At 43.2% G+C, this 16715-nt stretch overlaps 1 protein-coding gene across 2 annotated transcripts in view; it reads right to left on the bottom strand.

Annotated features, from left to right (window-relative positions):
* LOC118358450 (polypeptide N-acetylgalactosaminyltransferase 9) overlaps nucleotides 1-16715 on the bottom strand; it is a 140861-nt gene that overhangs the window by 66675 nt on the left and 57471 nt on the right. For both annotated transcript variants that reach the window (XM_035736288.2, XM_035736287.2), the window contains one exon: nucleotides 14078-14275. In XM_035736288.2, the coding sequence (XP_035592181.1) occupies nucleotides 14078-14275 (198 nt within the window). The remainder of the gene's footprint in view (nucleotides 1-14077; nucleotides 14276-16715) is intronic.

Here is a 16715-nt window from a genome sequence, read left to right on the forward strand (position 1 = left end):
TCTGTGGACCTTTTTGGGCGGTAAGCAAATTGGAGTGGGTCTAGGGTGTCAGGTAGGGTGGAGGTGATATGGTCCTAGACTAGTCTCTCAAAGCACTTCATGATGACGGAAGTGAGTGCTACGGGCGGTAGTCGTTTAGCTCAGTTACCTTAGCTTTCTTGGGAACAGGAACAATGGTGGCCCTCTTGAAGCATGTGGGAACAACAGACTGGGATAGGGATTGATTGAATATGTCCGTAAACACACCAGCCAGCTGGTCTGCGCATGCTCTGAGGGCGCGGCTGGGGATGCAGTCTGGGCCTGCAGCCTTGCGAGGGTTGACATGTTTAAATGTTTTCCTCACGTCGGATGCAGTGAAGGAGAGTCTGCATGTTTTAGTTGCGGGCCGTGTCAATAGCACTGTATTGTCCTCAAAGCGGGCAAAAAAGTTATTTAGTCTGCCTGGGAGCAAGACATCCTGGTCCGTGACTGGGCTGGTTTTCTTTTTGTAACGATAACTATAATGATCAACTAGGCTACATAACTATAAAACGTTGGTGAGCATCCACAGGAAAGTGTATCGTTCTACAGTCCTGCACCTATCAATCAACTGATCAAGATATCCTATTGCATGCTGCCTATTAATAAATAAGGTGGTACCACAAGACAATTTATGAGGTCACTAAGGCACAGATACTGGTTCAGACCATTCAGTGTTTTCAGGGTGTGTTCATTGTCATAGTGACAGCTGCAAATAATAATTCAATGTACATGTAGCCCTAATGAAAAATAATGTAGTAACTTGTATTTAAATGTAGCAATTCAACAACAAACGCCCTTTAGCCTGCACATGTTTTACGGCATGTCATTGCCTCATTGCTCAAGTGGCTGGGTATTTTTTACTGTGCTCATCTAGGCTATGTCCTGTGCAACTATTTGTGATGCATCAGTGCAACAATGTTATCATAACCGGTAAAAGTGATCACACCAATGAACTCCCCGAAATTGATTTTCTATGTTGTAGGTCTGTTTTACATTCGGCAATAAGTAAAAACAAGCTTGGTTCTTTCCCCGAATAGGCTATTAAGGCTTAGTATAAAAAATAAATGGCCTCTACCTTTTGCAGCCTATAGCTTTCCTGGGATTTCACAATAAGAGGAATGGCCTATTGCGGAGAGGGTTTGTAGCCTCTGTAGCCTATAGCCTGTTGCAGTTGTTCCTGTTGCGCACAGGAACAACTGCACAGAAACCGCTGGAAGAGAGAGGCTTGTGATGTGTAGCCGAGGTAAGAAGCTAGATATTAGGCTATTCGCTAAATATTAGAACTATAAGGTAAATATTTACCCGTCAAAGTGCAAGAAAATAAAGTGAACAGATGAAGAAATGGCAAATCTGTACTGCGTTCCTCCAGGCTGCGCTCTGTGGTCCCCGGGCACGCAAAGTTCCACTTTTGATTAGGCATATGTCTATGTTGTTAAACCAGACAATTATTATACCTGGACTACGACAACACAGTGCAACAAGGAATGTATTATTGTTATCAAGGGAATACACAATTGTCCATAGGTTGTAAACTACAGTGAAGTAGGCGCATTTTAACCGCTCAAATGTCCTATTAAGTTTCATGCCAAAAGAACTGCATAGACCGACAGCCTAGGCATGACTATGAAACCATTTGGATCAGTTTGGGTTTATTCTCAACAGTTTATAAGACCAAGCAAGATACCTTAGCAGGCCACTCTTATGGTTTATTTCGTCAGGATGTATCCCAGTGTTAAGATAGGTCTACTATAGGAAAATGTGGGCTTCTCCTTTCCAACACCCCGCACGTTCTTAGTACTGTAGCCTATATTACATTCAGCAAGCAAGAGCAGGCGTGCATCTCTCCTCCAATAGGCTATTAGTAGGCTAAAGAAAAAGTTTGAATTAAGTGTCCAACAAGCTTTTGTAATCTGGCTTTTCCTGGGACTCCACAAGTTTTAAGAGGAATAATGATTGAGTTGGAGGCGTGCATGGCCACCTCTTTAAGGAATACCTAGGATAGGATAAGTAATCCTTCTCACCCCCCTAAAAGATTTAGATGCACTATTGTAAAGTGGCTGTTCCACTGGATGTCATAAGGTGAATGCACCAATTTGTAAGTCGCTCTGGATAAGAGCGTCTGCTAAATGACTTAAATGTAAATGTAAAATAACCGTGGCAGTGGAGAAGCCAGGTGCTTAATTGTGCAACAGAACATAGACCGGCTTGAGATTTAACCTATAGCCTAAGTAAAAGCATAAGCATATTAGACAATAATTTATAAGCTCAATGATAGGCGTAATACTGCAGTGAATATATTCATTACATTTACACAGCGAAATAAAAAAATAAGTTTATCAGACAACGAAATCATAGGTAGTTACACTATGTGCGCTCTCGAGGCTGCGCCGGAAAAGCTCCCATGTTTCTAGGAACAATAAATGTATCCTACTTAGTCTACAACAATACAGTATAATGAAGATTGATATTATTGTTTTCAAGTGGGTACAAAACTCTAGTCTATGCTGTAAAGTGCAGGGAATAGCCTATGTAATAGTGGTGCGAGGGTCAGCTGTTTGTTCACACGCACCCGTCCACAATTGCTAAAAACCCATCCACAACCACTTACAGTATGTGATAAAGTGAACATTTGAGTCCGGCACCCAGCCCTAACTTGCAAATATAGGAAATGCGCTATAGGCTACAGTCAAAGACTGCAGAACGAGTTTGTGAAAGGGGTGCAGGATTTTTTTGTTGTTGCCTGTTTCTGCTTATAATTTCTGAGATTTTCGTAGACTATATGTTAGTCGAGTTGTCTGTAATTATATACATGTAGTTTGTATCGATAGATTATCGATAAGATACAATGAATGCTTCAGTCTAGTTGTTGTGGTGCTACCATGTTGTTGTTATGTTGTATTGTTACCTTGCTGTGTTGTCATTGTGATGCTGCCTTGCAATATTGTTGTCTTAGGTCTATATTTATGTAAGTGTTGTGTTGTCTCTCTCACACATGTAGGCCCTTCATATATAGGCTATGCGCAAAACTTTGTTAAATGAATCAATCAAATATTTTTTATTGCTGAACACCTGTCAAACTCAAAACACAGGGACGTTGATTCGCACGGGACTAGTATTTTCAGAGGACTTTGGAGTTTGCCAAAAAAAACAGTAGGTTATTCTGGTTAGTCAATTTCCAGATTTCAGATTCCATTTAACCCATGCAAACAGTAGGCTACAGTTCACTTGACATGCCATAGACCTATTTAAAGTCCCATCTTGAGACTGTCGAATTTGTATCAAGCCTCACAATCATCACACATAACATAGCCAGCACTGCTATCATCCTCTTTTTACCACTTCACCAAATATTTTCAGAACATTACTTTTTTGGCCCTCACTTCTCTATATTTTCAACTTTCCGTTTGCACTTTTTGGCATTTGGAATTAAACCACCACAATGTCATTTTTGCCTATAGATTGATGTTAACTTTTTCTACCCGTTCCCAAAAGCATTATTTGGCGATTGGCTGTGTAGGCTATTTGAATAACCGCTCAAATGCCTTGCATCTACTGTAGCCTGCCTGATTGGGCAACCATTTGAATCGGGTTTTTTCTCAGCAGTTTAGTTTAGGTCCAGGCACATAACATGCTGACCAGACTGCTCCAGTTGCATGCGCCAGTGTTGCAAAATGAATGTAAACATACATGTTATTCAATTATTGCACCCACATTGCTCTGCGTTGCCAAGGGCTAAAATAGAAGTCAGTTCTATTTGTGACGCCGATCATGGTGCAAGTCCTGCCTCTCCCATGTCCTCATTGGTTTATAGAAGCAGATACCCACATGCCATCTCCTCATTGGTTATGCCCACGTGGGTGATTGAAAGATGAACTGAGTTAAGTCGTGTTGTGGTAACTATGTAAGTTAGATGCCAATTGCCATATAAAGTCCAAAGAAGAAAACACCTGGAAGGAGGAGAGATGACTAGAAACGATTCCTGTGACCGTTTTATGTGTTGATTGATTGTCGGAGTAGAGGACCTTGTGCATTTTAGGTAAAATAACAACTCAACATTTATATCCCAGGACAAATTAGCTAGCAACAGCAAACTAGCTAAATATGACAAATTAGCTACCATCTGCAAGCTAGCTAGCTAAATTGCCACAAATGTTTAATGCTTTTCGACCTGTCCCCAAATTAATATAATTGGTTGAGTTTTTTATATTTTAACCTGCATGTCGTGATTGCGTTTGGTGTGGGGGGGAGGGGCAAAATCTATTTGTGCACGGCCGGTATGGGTACTGTGTAAGGCCAGTAATATGTTGTATTTTGTCAGGATGTTTCGGTTAACAGAAACATGCTAATGTAGGGATTTCTAGTGGCTCGCATATAAATTCTGATAATACCGAGCATGGACGAGTGTCACGCCTTGGTCATTGTATTTTGTGTTTTCGTTATCTATTTGGTCAGGCCAGGGTGTGACATGGGTTTATATATTGTATTTTCGTATTGGGCTTTGTAGTATTTGGGATTGCGGCTGAGTAGGGGTGTTGTATAGGCTTGGCTGCCTGAGGCGGTTCTCAATCAGAGTCAGGTGATTCTCGTTGTCTCTGATTGGGAACCGTATTTAGGTAGCCGGGGTTTCACTGTGTATTTCGTGGGTGATTGTTCCTGTCTCTGTGTAGTGTTCACCAGATAGGCTGTATTAGGTTTCACGTTCCGTTTGTTGTTTTGTATTTTGTATAGTTATTTCATGTGTCACTTTTTCCATTAAAGTCATGAGTAACCACCACGCTTCCGCATTTGGTCCGAAAGAATGATATTGTATGAATTGACTCTCTTTTAATGAAAATATTTAAATCATTGTCAAACGAAGAAAAAGCAATAAAGCACACTAGACAGTGCTACAGAATCACCCACCACACATGGACCGAGTGGCATGAAAACAGGCAGCGACAGCTGGAGCAGCAAAAGGAGGATGAATTATTCGGAGAATGGACATGGGAAGACGTGTTGGATGGTAAAGGTGGGAGGAGATACTGGCCGGAAGAGATCGCCTCCCATGGGAACAGGTGGAGGCACTAAGGAGAGCAGAGGCAGCCGGAGTTAGGAGCCGACGATACGAGGGAACACGGTTGGTAAGGAAGCCCGAAAAGCAGCCCAAAAAAATTATTGGGGGGGGCTTAAAGAGAGTATGGCTATGCCAGGTAGGAGACCTGCGCAAACTCCCTATGCTTACCGGGGGGCTAGAGAGACCGGGCAGGCACCGTATTATGCTATGGAGCGCACAGTGTTTCCAGTGCGGGTGCATAGCCCGGTGTGGCACATACCAGCCCTTCGTATTGGCCGGGCAAGAGTGGGCCTCGAGCCTGGTAAGGTTGGGCAGGCTCGGTGCTCAAGAGCTCCAGTGCGCCTGCACGGTCCGGTCTATCCAGAGCCAACTCTCCTTGTTTATCGTGAGGAGCCAAGGAGGAGACCAGAACCAGAGCCGGTGTTAGAGGTGAGCGAAGCAGAGACTGTGAAGGAGTTAATGGGGAAAGTGGAGGAGAGAGTAATGAGGGAGTTGCTAGCATGGTGCTATAGGTACGATATTCGTCCGACGGAGCGTGTCGGGGATTTAATGGCACCTGGGTCAGCGCTACATACTCGTCCTGAGGTGCGTGTTAGTCGGCTGTGCCAGGCTCACGCACCAGGCCTCCTGTGTACCTACCTAGCCTTGCACGTCCTGTGCCAGTCCTGCTCTCAGGCTCTCCAGTACACCTTCACGGTCCAGTCCATCCTGTGCCACCTTCACACACCAGTCCTCCGGTAGCAGCTCCCCGCACCAGGCTTCCTGTGCGTGTCCTCGATCCTGTAGCACCAGTTCCAGCACCACGCACCAGGCCTTCTGTGCGCCTCGCCTGTTCAGCACAGCCAGAGCCTTCCTTCCCTCCTGCGCTGTCGGAGTCTCCCGCCTGTTCAGCGCTATCAGAGCCTTCCTACTCTACAGCGCTGCCGGAGCCTCCTGCCTGTTCGGAGAAGCCTGAGCTGTCAGTCTGCATGAAGCAGCCAGAGCTGTCAGTCTGCATGAAGCAGCCAGAGCTGTCAGTCTGCAAAGAGCTGCCAGTCTGCAAGGAGCTGTCAGTCTGCAAGGAGCTGCCAGTCTGCAGGGTGCTGTCAGCCTGCATGGTGCTGTCAGCCTGCATGGAGCAGCCAGAGCTGTCAGTCTGCATGAAGCAGCCAGAGCTGTCAGTCTGCAAAGAGCTGTCAGTCTGCAAAGAGATGCCAGTCTGCAAGGAGCTGTCAGTCTGCAAGGAGCTGTCAGTCTGCAGGGTGCTGTCAGCCTGCATGGAGCAGTCAAAGCTGTCAGTCTGTTCGAAGCAGCCAGAGCTGTCAGTCTGCATGAAGCAGCCAGAGCTGTCAGTCTGCAAAGAGCTGTCAGTCTGCAAAGAGCTGCCAGTCTGCAAGGAGCTGTCGGTCTGCATAGAGCAGCTAGATCCGCCAGTCAGCCATGATCTTCTAGATCTGCCAGTCAACCAGATTCTTCCAGATCTGCCAGTCAACCAGTCTCTTCTAGATCTACCAGTCAACCAGTCTCTTCCAGATCTGCTAGTCAACCAGAATCTTCCAGATCCGCCAGCCAGCCAGGATCTACCGGAGCCTACTACCTGCCTGAGCTTCATCTCAGTACTGGGCATCCTCTCAGTACTGGGCTTCCTCTCAGTACTGGGCTTCCTCTCAGTACTGGGCTTCCCCTCAGTTCCGGGCTGCCCCTCAGTCCCGGGCTGCCCCTCAGTTCCGGGCTGCCCCTCTGTCCCGAGCTTCCCCTCAGTCCCGAGCTGCCTCAGTCCCGAGCTGCCCCTCAGTCCCGAGCTGCCCCTCAGTCCCGAGCTGCCCCTCAGTCCCGAGCTGCCCCTCAGTCCCGAGCTGTCCCTCAGTCCCGAGCTGTCCCTCAGTCCCGAGCTGCCCCTCAGTCCCGAGCTGCCCCTCAGTCCCGAGCTGCCCCTCAGTCACGAGCTGCTCCTCAGGTCAGTGGGGTTCTGGGTGAAGACTATTAGGCCATGGCCGGCGGCGAGGGTGGATTATCCCAGGACGCGAAGGGGAGGAACTATGACTTTAATGGAGTGGGGTCCACGTCCTGAGCCGGAACCGCCACCATGGACAGACGCCCACCCGGACCCTCCCTATGGTTTTGAGGTGCGTCCGGGAGTCCGCACCTTTGGGGGGGGTTCTGTCACGCCTTGGTCATTGTATTTTGTGTTTTCGTTATATATTTGGTCAGGCCAGGTTGTGACATGGGTTTATATATTGTATTTTCATATTGGGGTTTGTAGTATTTGGGATTGCGGCTGAGTATGTGTGTTGTATAGGCTTGGCTGCCTGAGGCGGTTCTCAATCAGAGTCAGGTGATTGTCATTGTCTCTGATTGGGAACCGTATTTAGGTAGCCGGGGTTTCACTGTGTATTTCGTGGGTGATTGTTGCTGTCTCTGTGTAGTTTCACCAGATAGGCTGTATTAGGTTTCACGTTCCGTTTGTTGTTTTGTATTTTGTATAGTTATTTCATGTGTCACTTTTTCCATTAAAGTCATGAGTAACCACCACTCTGCATTTCGGTCCGACTCTCTTTCGACAAACGAAGAACGCCGTTACAACGAGGTTGTATCCATAGTTTCCACGTTTGTCTTCCGTGTTTTAAAAGCGTTCGAAAATTAGGTGGATATCTTCTGGTGAAAGAATGATATTGTATGAATTGACTTAGCAAAATAACATTTTAATGAAAATATGTAAATCATTGTCATTTTTAACATGTTAACAGTTTCAGAAAAGCAATAAAGCACACTAGACAGTGCTATATCATGTATACAGTTACAGGTAAATGGTCACTGCCTCTTGTGACTTATTGCTTAAAGTGGATCTGACAGCGTTTTAACTACTTTTCAGATATGAAACAAACAGACATAATATCAGTCCAGATATCAAATTCCCAGTTTATACTTCAAAATCAACTTTATACAATGTTTTAAAAATAGGTTCTATTTGACTGAAAATCCCATGACATACAGTACAGTAATGCATTGTTGGCACAATGGATAAATGCAGTTCAATGCACAATTAATATATTTTGCACCAATGCAATCAGGTTGCAAATCACAGCTGGCCTGCTACGTTATTTGCTGCCACAACCCATTCAAGATGCATTGTTTCAGTTTCAATTACTCAATATTTTGAACAAAAACGGACAACCAACTAAGGCTGGGAATGTCAATACAATTAAACCAGTAAGGGCAATGATCAGTCATAACGTGGCTAATAGGCTAGCGCACGTGTCAAACACAGGGCTCGTCGGCCAAATAGGACACACTCGCGAGTATAAAGTCAACAGTTGAGTCACCAATGGGACCCACAAATTACAGCACTCGCATCAGTGAATTCAACTTCAATTGCGCTGATTTCGTGGGTCCCGTTTAAGTGTGCAGTGGAGGGAAAGTGTATAGACTCATGCCACAGTCCTAGCTAAGCTAGTAAAATGTTTTGAGTGCGCCAAACAGCAATGCTGTATTCAACCGTACCAGTGATCCATGCAGTGCAAAAAAACAAACAAAAAAGGTTTAAATGTTGCAACAACCTATAGCTATGTTTTTGTTATTTAGAGTTATTAAATACTTTTTGACTAGGGTCGCAGCATATTATGCACATCTGCAAGTATAGCAGCAAAGGCTGGTCAAATATTATTTCTCTCTTTTGTTTTAATATGTTAAAATACTAAATTGAAGTCGGAAGTTTACATGCACCTAGCCAAATACATTTCAACTCAGTTTTTCACAATTCCTGACATTTAATCCATCATAGTAAAAATTATCTGTATTAGGTCAGTTAGGATCACCACTTTATTTTAAGAATGTGAAATGTCAGAATAATAGTAGAGAGAATGATTTATTTCAGCTTTTATTTCTTTCATAACATTCCCAGTGGGTCAGAAGTTTACATACACTCAATTAGTATTTGGTAGCATTGCCTTTAAATTGTTTGACTTGGGTCAAACGTTTTGGATAGCCTTCCGAAAGCTTCCAACTATAAATTGGGCGAATTTTGGCCCATTCCTCCTGACAGAGCTGGTGTAACGGAGTCAGGTTTGTAGGCCTCTTTGCTTGCACACACATTTTCAGTTCTGCCCACACATTTCTATAGGATTGAGGGCTTTGTGATGGCCAATCCAATACCTTGACTTTGATGGCCTTAAGTGATTTTACCACAACTTTGGAAGTATGCTTGTGGTCATTGTCCATTTGGAAGAACCATTTGCGACCAAGCTTTAACTTCCTGCCTGATGTCTTGAGATGTTGCTTCCATATATCCATAATACTTTTCCATCGTCATGATACCATCTATTTTGTGAAGTGCACCAGTCCCTCCTGCAGCAAAGCACCCCCACAACATGATGCTGCCACCCCTGTGCTTCACGGTTGGGATGGTGTTCATCGGCTTCCCCTTTCCCTCCAAACATAATGATGGTCATTATGGCCAAACAGTTCAATTTTTGTTTCATCAGACCAGACGACATTTCTCCAAAAAGTACGATTTTTGTCCACATGTGCAGTTGCAAACCGTAGTCTAGCTTTTTTTTATGGCGGTTTTGGAGCAGTGGCTTCTTCCTTGCTAAGTGGCCTTTCAGGTTATGTCGATATAGGACTCGTTTTACTGTGGATATAAATACTTTTGTACCGGTTTCCTCCAGCATCTTCACAAGTTCATTTGCTGTTGTTCTGGGATTGATTTGCACTTTTCGCACCAAGGTACATTCATTTCTAGCAGACAGAACACGTCTCCTTCCTGAGCGGTATGACGGGTGCCTGGTCCCATGGTGTTTACACTTGCATACTATTGTTTATACAGAGGAACGTAGTACCTTCAGGCATTTGGAAATTGCTCCCAAGGATGAACCAGTGTACTTGTGGAGGTCTACAATTATTTTTCTGAGGTCTTGGCTGAATTCTTTTGATTTTCCCATGTTGTCAAGCAAAGAGGCACTGAGTTTGAAGGTAGGCCTTAAAATACATCCACAGGTACACCTCCAATTGACTCAAATTATGTCAATTAGCCTATCAGAAGCTTCTAAAGCCATGAAATCATTTTCTGCAATTTTCCAAGCTGTTGAAAGGCACCGTCAACTTAGTGTATGTAAACTTCTGACCCACTGGAATTGTGATACAGTGAATTATAAGTGAAATAATCTGTCTGAACAATTGTTAAAAAAATGACTTGTGTCATGTGTAATGGATGTGAAATGGCTAACTAGTTAGCGGTGGTGTGCGCTAATAGCATTTCAATCCGTGACGTCACTCGCTTTGAGACCTTGAAGTAGTGCTTCCCCTTACTGCAAGGTCCTCGGCTTTCGTGGAGCGATGGGTAATGATGCTTCGTGGGTGACTGTTGTCTATGTGCAGAGGGTCCCTGGTTTGCGCCCGGGTATGGGCGAGGGGACGGACTAAATGTATACTGTTACACATGTACAAAGTAGATGTCCTAACCGACTTGCCAAAACTATAGTTTGTTAACAAGAAATGTGTGTAGTGGTTGAAAAAAAAGTTTTAATGACTCCAACCTAAGTGTATGTAAACTTCTGACTTCAACTGTAAGTGGACATTATAAAGAGACATATTTTTTCTAATAAAACAATGGCCAGTTTGGGTCGCAGTTGCTAGCTATTTATTTAACAAGATAAAAAGACGGAGCCTAATGTTACCTAGCCATCGATTAAATGCAATTGTCTTCGCTTATGCCTGCCCATACCATAACCCCACCGCCACCATGGGGCACTCTGGTCACAAAGTTGACATCACCAAACCGCTCGCCCACACAACGCCATATACAGTGGGGCAAAAAAGTATTTAGTCAGCCACCAATTGTGCAAGTTCTCCCACTTAAAAAGATGAGAGGCCTGTAATTTTCATCATAGCACACTTAAACTATGACAGACAAAATGAGAAGAAAAAATCCAGAAAATCACATTGTAGGATTTTTAATGAATTTATTTGCAAATTATGGTGGAAAATAAGTATTTGGTCAATAACAAAAGTTTATCTCAATACTTTGTTATATACCCTTTGTTTGCAATGACAGATGTCAAACGTTTTCTGTAAGTCCTCACAAGGTTTTCACAGTGTTGCTGGTATTTTGGCCCATTCCTCCATGCAGATCTCCTCTAGAGCAGTGATGTTTTGGGGCTGTTGCTGGGCAACTCGGACTTTCAACTCCCTCCAAAGATTTTCTATGGGGTTGAGATCTGGAGACTGGCTAGGCCACTCCAGGACCTTGAAATGCTTCTTACGAAGCCACTCCTTCGTTGCCCGGGGGGTGTGTTTGGGATCATTGTCATGCTGAAAGACCCAGCCACGTTTCATATTCAATGCCCTTGCAAATGGAAGGAGGTTTTCACTCAAAATCTCACGATACATGGCCCCATTCATTATTTCCTTTACACGGATCAGTCGTCCTGGTTCCTTTGCAGAAAAACAGCCCCAAAGCATGATGTTTCCACCCCCATGCTTCACAGTAGGTATGGTGTTCTTTGGATGCAACTCTGCATTCTTTGTCCTCCAAACATGACGAGTTGAGTTTTTACGAAAAAGTTATATTTTGGTTTCATCTGACCATATGACATTCTCCCAATCTTCTTCTGGGTCATCCAAATGCTCTCCAGCAAACTTCAGATGGGCCTGGATATGTACGGGCTTAAGCAGGGGGACACGTCTGGCACTGCAGGATTTGAGTCCCTGGCGGTGTAGTGTGTTACTGATGGTAGGCTTTGTTACTTTGGTCCCAGCTCTCTGCAGGTCATTCACTAGGTCCCCCCGTGTGGTTCTGGGATTTTTGCTCACCGTTCTTGTGATCATTTTGACCCCACGGGGTGAGATCTTGTGTGGAGCCCCAGATCGAGGGAGATTATCAGTGGTCTTGTATGTCTTCCATTTCCTAATAATTGCTCACACAGTTGACTTCTTCAAACCAAGCTGCTTACCTATTGCAGATTCAGTCTTCCCAGCCTGGTGCAGGTCTACAATTTTGTTTCTGGTGTCCTTTGACAGCTCTTTGGTCTTGGACATAGTGGAGTTTGGAGTGTGACTGTTTGAGGTTGTGGACAGGTGTCTTTTATACTGATAACAAGTTCAAACAGGTGCCATTAATACGGGTAATGAGTGGAGGACAGAGGAGCCTTTTAAAGAAGAAGTTACAGGTCTGTGAGAGCCAGAAATATTGCTTGTTTGTAGGTGACCAAATGTTTATTTTCCACCATAATTTTCAAATAAATTCATTAAAAATCCTACAATGTGATTTTCTGGATTTTTTTTCTAATTTTGTCTGTCATAGTTGAAGTGTGCCTATGATGAAAATTACAGGCCTCTCATCTTTTTAAGTGGGAGAACTTGCACAGTTGGTGGCTGACTAAATACTTTTTTGCCCCACTGTACGTGGTCTGAGGTTGTGACGACCTACTGCCAAATTCTCTAAATTGACATTGGAACCGGCTTATGGTAGAGAAATGAACATTCAATTCTCTGGCAACAGCTCTGGTTGACATTCTGGCAGTCGTCATCCCAATTGCACACTCCTACAAAACTTGAGACATCTGTGGCATTGTGTTGTGTGACAAAACTGCACATTTTAGTGGCCTTTTATTGTCCCCTGCACAAGGTGCACCTGTGTAATGATCATGCTGTTTAATCAGTTTCTTGATATGCCACACCTGTCTTGTGGGTGGATTATCTTGCCAAAGGATAAATACTCACAATCATAGATGTGAACAAATCGGTGCACAAAATTTGATATAAATATATAAATATTGATATAAGCTTTTTGTGCGTATGGAAAATGTTGGGTATCTTTTATTTCAGCTCATGAAACATAGGAGCAACACTTTACATGTTGTGTTTATATTTTTGTTCAGTGTACATATTTACAGAAAACCATTCAGGTGTATTTTGTGGCTTTGGCAAATGTGTTCTAATGATCTAAAGCCAAACTGTTGCCTGTATACACACAGTCCAGTTCAAAGTGAATGATGGCAGGCCCATTTAATTTTTTTATTTTACCTTTATTTAACCAGGCAAGTCAGTTAAGAACATATTCTTATTTTCAATGACGGCCTGGGAACAGTGGGTTAACTGCCTGTTCAGGGGGTTTGAACTAGCAACCTTCCGGTTACTAGTCCAACCCTCTAACCACTAGGCTACGCTGCCGCCCCATGTGGCACATGGCTTCTTTGCATATAGATCTACTGTAGGTCTGATTGGCTATGGTACACCGGTCTCCGTAGACTCTGGTCCTGGTCTGGACAGATGTTTTAATTAAGTTTTATTTGCTGCAGTGTCTGTTAATTGTCCAAATGCATGGCTGCTAGAGAATTTTCACAAATGACTTACTATACGTCATTTCCAAACATTCTGAGAATTTATGAAAATGTGAAAATGACCATAACTAAGTGCTCGCTTGTCAGAAAATGTAAAAAAAAATGTAAATAAAAAAAGGTGTCATATTCTTTCTAGGGGTGTATGTGAACAGATTTGAATAAGATTTCATGTTGCTAAAATGCTGTCAGTTCCACTTTAAGTATATCATGAGCAGAATATGCTCTAACAATGTGAATTCCAAATCACCCGTTGTATAAAAATACATAAGACATGATTTACCTGAGGACCCTAGGTGAATAATTATGGTAATAATCATAAATTCTATGATTACAGTGACTATTGCTTCCATACATTAGAGAACTAACCCAATAAAGACAGTTGTGTAAACTAGAGTAATGTACAACGCTCGTATGTAAAAACACATATGACCCAATATTCAAGGCTTCCTCTCGTGCACCCCACACATCAATATTAAGATATTTATAATTTTAATTAGAGACTTTTTTCAATAGTGAGGTTCACTGTTGGTTGTTTGGCCTGTACACTTGTACCAAAGACCTATAGAGCCATATAGTTGATGGCTCTAACAATGTACAAGTCATATCCGGGACCTAGCTATCCGTATTTCATCAAAGATCCTCATCTATAATGGGGGGGGTGCTCAGCTATGGTGAGGGGTGTTACCTGATGGGAGCTGTCTCATCGCCCTTGTCCAGCCACTCCTGAGGGGGGATGATGTACATGCACCACAGGCCCCAGTTGTAGCCGTGGGCCGCATTGGCGTACTGCTGCACCTCAAATGTGTTGAACTTGATGTTGTCGATGGCCGGGAGGATGATCCGGGTGTGGTCCTCCTTCACCCTGGTCAGGATAGGCTCCGCCCTTATTTAAGAGAAGAGACAGACATCAGGGATGAGCTACTGTACTGTGACACTGTCATTCTCAAGCACAACCATCAAACAAACATCCATCAACATACCTTTAGGTGGGTAAAACAGTAAGGAAATAAATTGAATACATATGCCCAGCAATAAAAAAGCAGTGTTGGCTCCCTTGAGATCTTTAGCTACTATTTCCCATGTACAGGGTTGCCAGTGATCCTCAATAAAAATCCTTTCTCCAAAATCCTGCCAGTCTTCAACAATGGGTCGTGCTCTAGGATGTTGTTTGGCACATTCTGTGTCAGAGTACATCAAGCAGTGAGAAGCAGTCTTGGTGTTGGTGTCCCCAGGTCATTGAAGTGGCTGGCTACAGAATTGATGTGTTTGTTTCCTTTCTTTCCTACTCCTTTGGCCTAAGGCATGCATGCTGATACCGTTAGATAGATGGTAAGGGAATAATCCAGGGTCGCTGTCAATTATTTAGCCATACTGTCAGCCCTGGATATATTTTGATCATCTGTCTAATGTCGGACGGTTCAGTACAGTTTTAGAGCAAATATCCATTCCTGACAAGCATTATTCTCAATCTGACAGGAGGCTGCAATTACGACTCATATTTAAGGTAACTCTTAAAAATACCCTCTCCCTTATCTCTCTCCATTCTAATCCTCTATCTCTCTCACCACCTTTTCTTAAACTCTTTCCTCTTCTCTCTCGCTTCCTCCCCTTTCTCTCAATTTCTTTAAAACCAAGCCCATTTATCTTCCAAAAGCAGAATTATTCTTCATCACATCAAGGTAGTGGAAAGAGTGCAGAGGAATGGATCCAAATGGAGCTATAAATGGGTTTGCCAGTAAAAATGACTGACAGAGGCACTACTTAGTAAAAGCAATCATTTAATAACAGTGGAGTGATTGTTCAAAGCTTCCCATCTCATTGAGAAAGATTGACATATGAGAGACCTGGGTCGCTACTTACTTTAAGGCATAATGGCAATGATAAAAGTCTGTGGGAGAGGGGTTGAGTTCACCATCTGCTGTTGGAAAGTTGGTTTGTATCCAGGTAAAGAAAGGTGTTGATGAACCAAATTGTCTGACAAACATTATTTACCATATGTGCTTTGAAGTCAAACTGGAATGATGAAAACATAATAATTGAAGGGTGATAAAGAATATTGCAATGCTACTTAATATTGTCAGTGAACACTTTGAAATTCATTGAAAATAACTGCATAAAGACTCATTAACTCCAGGATTTGTTTATAGCCTCACATGCTGAGATGTTGCTGATGGTACATCCTGTATGCATTCTCTAACCTTGAGGACCCAGAACCCCCTTTTCCAGTACACTCCATCAGCCATTCATCTTCCCTTGTCCTTCAGAGTCTAGGGTACAGTAGCACCCCAGAGGTAGTTAGCAGCATCCTCAACACTAGCTACCTCAATAGGTACCTCAGGGATCCCAGTGTTGATGAGGGAGAAGACAAGGCGTAGAAACAATGAGGGATCAGGTTTGACTGATGATGCTTGTCATTTTCCCCCTCTGCTTATTCACCGACATCTGTCCAGATTCAATCTGGTTTCATATTCAAATAGTGTTTTTTCCCTCAGCGATGACTCATGTAATATTGTGAATACATTGTGGCAATAGGTCTTACCATTAGTTGTTACTCTAGAGCTTCTCTCATGTTATTCCTACCTTGCCTGGTTTCAAGACTTAAAAAAAATGTACAGATGTTTTGGAAAAACGGATTATTGTATCCGTTGTTTATTTTCATGATTTGATTTATTGAATGTCTACATGCTCCAAAATGAACAGCCTTGCGTGTGTTTTTAACACACTCAAAACCAATTAAAAGATTGTCTAATATTACGATCAACACTGATTTTCCCAACCTAAGCAAAGTCACACATACCTGGGGTCGTGGAGCGTCATATGGCAGGATAAAAATCTGCTCAATCTCTATCTGTGTGTACTTGAGTCTACATGCCACCTTCTGAGGATGCCTCCTCTCCCTATCTGTCCTACCTTTGTCCTCTGTACAGAGCCCAGAACGCAGGCCGTGTGAGATTACAACTCCATTTTTCCAGATTAATGGAATTCCTTTTTGAAAAGTTTCTCAAGCACGGATTTATCAGATAATGGGATCTAGCTTCATTCACAACCATACACACACAGAACTGCAGGCGCCAAGTGCCTAAAATAGGATCAGTTTAATTTGTTTGCAGGCCAAATGCAGCAGAACATGTAAATTGCCTGTGCAGAAAGTAGAGGCAATTTCATTGTGACATACTGTAGCTTCCATTTATGAGAACATTAACGCTGTGTGTGTGTGCATTCTCATTTCTGTGTGTGTTTGTTTGTGTGTGAGAGAGAGAAAGAGAGTGTGTGTGTGGGGATCTCAGACTTCATCGCTTCCGGTCATGTTCTAGCACAGGGAT

This window comes from Oncorhynchus keta, chromosome 25, assembly GCF_023373465.1.
Source record: "Oncorhynchus keta strain PuntledgeMale-10-30-2019 chromosome 25, Oket_V2, whole genome shotgun sequence".
In the NCBI taxonomy this organism is placed as follows: domain Eukaryota; kingdom Metazoa; phylum Chordata; class Actinopteri; order Salmoniformes; family Salmonidae; genus Oncorhynchus; species Oncorhynchus keta.